This window comes from Malurus melanocephalus, unplaced genomic scaffold (assembly GCF_030028575.1).
Source record: "Malurus melanocephalus ecotype Western Australia unplaced genomic scaffold, MMel_1.1 scaffold_4402, whole genome shotgun sequence".
Lineage (NCBI taxonomy): Eukaryota > Metazoa > Chordata > Aves > Passeriformes > Maluridae > Malurus > Malurus melanocephalus.
In genome coordinates, this window is record NW_026627634.1 from 1 (window position 1) to 3,778 (window position 3,778).

At 61.1% G+C, this 3,778-nt stretch overlaps 1 protein-coding gene across 1 annotated transcript; it reads right to left on the reverse strand.

Moving 5' to 3' along the window:
- Positions 1-235: 235 nt before the first annotated feature.
- On the reverse strand, positions 236-1,866 carry LOC130588322 (protein S100-A7-like). The gene is made up of 2 exons (XM_057389257.1): positions 1,688-1,866; positions 236-414 (listed from the first exon to the last, which is right to left on the reverse strand). The coding sequence occupies exons 1-2, from the start codon at positions 1,856-1,858 to the stop codon at positions 250-252; spliced, it is 336 nt and encodes a 111-aa protein (XP_057245240.1). The 5' UTR covers positions 1,859-1,866; the 3' UTR covers positions 236-249.
- Between the last annotated feature and the right edge of the window lie 1,912 nt (positions 1,867-3,778).

Consider the following 3,778-nt stretch of genomic DNA (forward strand, 5'->3'; position numbering starts at 1 on the left):
GGTGTCCGGTCCGGTGTCCGGTCAGTCCCGGTCCGGCCCGCAGCGCTCCGAGCCGTGACTGACCCGGTTCCCGGTGTCCGGTCCGGTGTCCGGTCCGGTGTCCGGTGTCCGGTCAGTCCCGGTCCGGCCCGCAGCGCTCCGAGCCGTGACTGACCCGGTGCCCGGTTCCGGTGTCCGGTCCGGTGTCCGGTCCGGCTCAGCCCCGGCTCGGTGCCCGGTTCCAGCTCAGCCCCGGTGTCCGGTGTCCGGTCAGTCCCGGTCCGGCCCGCAGCGCTCCGAGCCGTGGCTCACCCGGTGCGCGTCGTCGGCCAGTTTGGCCAGCACGGTGGCGAACTCTTCGAAGGTCAGCTCCTTGTCCCGGTTCAGGTCCGTCTCCTCGAAAAGGCGCTTCAGGTACCCGGGTTGGTTCCGGTCCTAAAACCGGGGAGGGGGCAGCGGTCACTCCATGGCCGGAGGGGACACGGGGACACCCAGAGGGGACACGGAGCTCACTCAGAGTGGACACGGAACCCTCCAGAGTGGACACGGAGCTTACTCGGAGTGGACACGGAGCGCCCCAAAGTGGACAGAGAGTGCCCCCAAGTGGACAGAGAGTGTCCCCGAGTGGACAGAGAGTGTCCCCGAGTGGACACGGAGCTCACCCAAACCCCAAAATGGACACGGAGCCCTCCGAGAGATGCCCAGAGTGGACACGGAGCTCACCCGAAAGTGGACAGAGAGCGCCCCCGAGTGGGCACAGAGCTCACCCCAAAGTGGACACGGAGCCCTCAAGAGTGGACACAGAGCGCCCCCGAGTGGACACGGAGCTCACCCCAAAGTGGACACGGAGCGCCCCAAAGTGGACAGAGAGCGCCCCCGAGTGGACACGGTGCTCACTCAGAGTGGACAGAGAGCGCCCCCGAGTGGACACGGAGCTCCTCCAAAGGTGGACAGAGAGACCCCCAGCGTGGACACAGAGCTCACCCCAGAGTGGACACATAGCCCCCAGAGTGGACACGGAGCCACCCCCAAAGTGGACACGGAGCTCATTCAGCGTGGACACGGAGCGCCCCAAAGTGGACAGAGAGCGCCCCCGAGTGGACACGGAGCTCACTCAGCGTGGACACGGAGCTCTCCCCAAAGTGGACACGGAGCTCACCCAAACGCCAGAGTGGACACGGAGCCCTGGACATGGAGCTCACTCGGAGTGGACACGGAGCGCCCCAAAGTGGACAGAGAGTGCCCCCGAGTGGACACAGTGCTCACTCAGAGTGGACACGGAGCTCATCCAAACCCCAAAGTGGACACGGAGCCAGCCCCGGAGTGGACACGGAACCCTGGACACGGAGCTCCCCCCAGAGTGGACAGAGAGCGCCCCCGAGTGGACACAGAGCTCACCACAGAGTGGACACAGAGAACCCCAAAGTGGACACGGAGCGCCCCCGAGTGGACACAGAGCTCACCAGAGAGTGGACACAGAGAACCCCAGAGTGGACACAGAGCGCCCCCGAGTGGACACGGACCCTTCCCCACCCTGGACAGCCCCAGGACACCCCTCCCCTCCCCTCCTCCTTTCCCCCTCCTTTAACCCCAAATCAAACCCCAGAGGAGCCGGGATTTTATCCCAAACCCCAACAGGAAGATCCCAAAAACCTCTCCAAACCCCCCTTTTTCCCCCTTTTTGCCCTCCCCTGGCCCCCAGACTCACACAGACGCTCAGGAAGGACGGCGCCTGTTCCCTCAGCAGCGTTTCGAACTCGGCGAGGCTGAGCCGGTCCAGGTGGTCCCGGCGAGCGCTGTGCTGGTGGAACAGATCCACCACGGTGCGGAGAGCGCGCTCCAGGCTGCAGCGGGCGGGCAGAGAACCGGTGCTGGACATGGCTGTGGGGACAATGGGGACAGCAGGGTCACCCTGGGGACACAGCAGAGTCATCCTGGGGTCACACCGGCCCGGGGGAGGTGACACAGGGGACACGGTGCTGCTGGACATGGCTGTGGGGACAGGAACAGATCCACCACGGTGCGGAGAGCGCGCTCCAGGCTGCAGCGGGCGGGCAGAGAGCTGGTGCTGGACATGGCTATGGGGACAATGGGGACAGCAGGGTCACCCTGGGGACACACCAGCCCGGGGGAGGGGACACAGGGGACACGGTGCTGCTGGACATGGCTGTGGGGACAATGGGGACACAGTGGGGTCACCCTCGGGACACAGCAGAGTCACCCTGGGGACACAGCGGGGTCACCCTGGGGTCACACTGGCCCGGGGGAGGGGACACAGGGGACAGGGTGCTGGACATGGCTATGGGGACAATGGGGACAGCAGGGTCACCCTGGGGTCACACCAGCCCGGGGGAGGGGACACGGTGCTGCTGGACATGGCTGGGGACAGTGGGGACACAGTGGGGTCACCCTGGGGACACAGCAGAGTCACCCTCGGGACACAGCAGAGTCACCCTGGGGTCACACCGGCCCGGGGGAGGGGACACGGTGCTGCTGGACATGGCTGGGGACAGTGGGGACAGTGGGGTCACCCTGGGGACACAGCGGGGTCACACCGGCCTGGGGGAGGGGACACAGGGGACACGGTGCTGCTGGACATGGCTATGGGGACAATGGGGACAGCAGGGTCACCCTGGGGTCACACCAGCCCGGGGGAGGGGACACAGGGGACAGGGTGCTGGACATGGCTATGGGGACAATGGGGACAGCAGGGCCACCCTGAGATCACCCTGGGGTCACACTGTGGTCATACCAGCCTGGGGGAGGGGACAGGGTGCTGCTGGACATGGCTGTGGGGACAGTGGGGACAGCAGGGTCACCCTGGGGACACACCGGGGTCACACTGGTATCACACTGGGATCACACCAGGATCAAACTGGGATCACACCGGGATCACCTTGTGGTCACACCGGGATCAAACTGGGATAAAACCAAGATAAAATTGGGATCACACCAGGATAAAACCGGAATAAAACTGGGATCACACTGGTATAAAACTGGGACCAAACTGGGATCAAACTGGGAGCACAATGGGATAAAACCGGGGTCAAACGGGGATCAAATTGGGATCAAACCGGGATAAAACTGGGATCAAACTGGGATCTGAATGGGATCGCACTGGGATCAAACTGGGATCAAACTGGAATAAAACCAGGATCAACCCGGGATCACAATGGGATCAACCCGGGATCAAATTCGGATCAAACTGGGATCAAACCGGGATAAAACCGGGATCACAATGGGATCAAACTGGGATCAAACCAGGATCAAACTGGGATCACACCGGAATAAAACCGAGATCTGAATGGGATCAGACTGGGATCAAACCAGGATCAAACCGGGATCGAACTGGGATAAAACTGGGATCAAACCAGGATCAAACTGGGATCTGAGTGGGATCAAACTGGGATCGCACTGGGATAAAACCAGGATCAAACTGGGATAAAACCAAGATCAAACTGGGATCAAATCGGGATCACACTGGGATAAAACTGGGATCAAATTGGGATCTGAATGAGATCAAACCGGGATCAAACTGGGATCAATCCGGATCAAACTGGGATCAAACCGGGATAAAACCGGGATAAAACTGGGATCAAACTGGGATCAAACCGGGATAAAACCAAGATAAAATTGGGATCACACCAGGATCAAACTGGGATAAAACTGGAATAAAACCAGGATCAACCCAGGATCAAATTGGGATCAAACTAGGATAAAACCAGGATAAAACCAGAATCGAACTGGGATTAAACTGGGATCAAACCAGGATCAAACTGGGATAAAACCGGGATCAAAC

What these genes read in the sequence shown, in the direction of transcription:
- LOC130588322 (XM_057389257.1), bottom strand. Translation starts at nt 1,858, where the DNA reads ATGTCCAGCACCGGTTCTCTGCCCGCCCGCTGCAGCCTGGAGCGCGCT. An exon ending in CGTCCTTCCTGAGCGTCTGT is followed by an intron (nt 415 to 1,687) that starts GTGAGTCTGGGG and finishes CCCCGGTTTTAG; the next exon opens with GACCGGAACCAACCCGGGTA.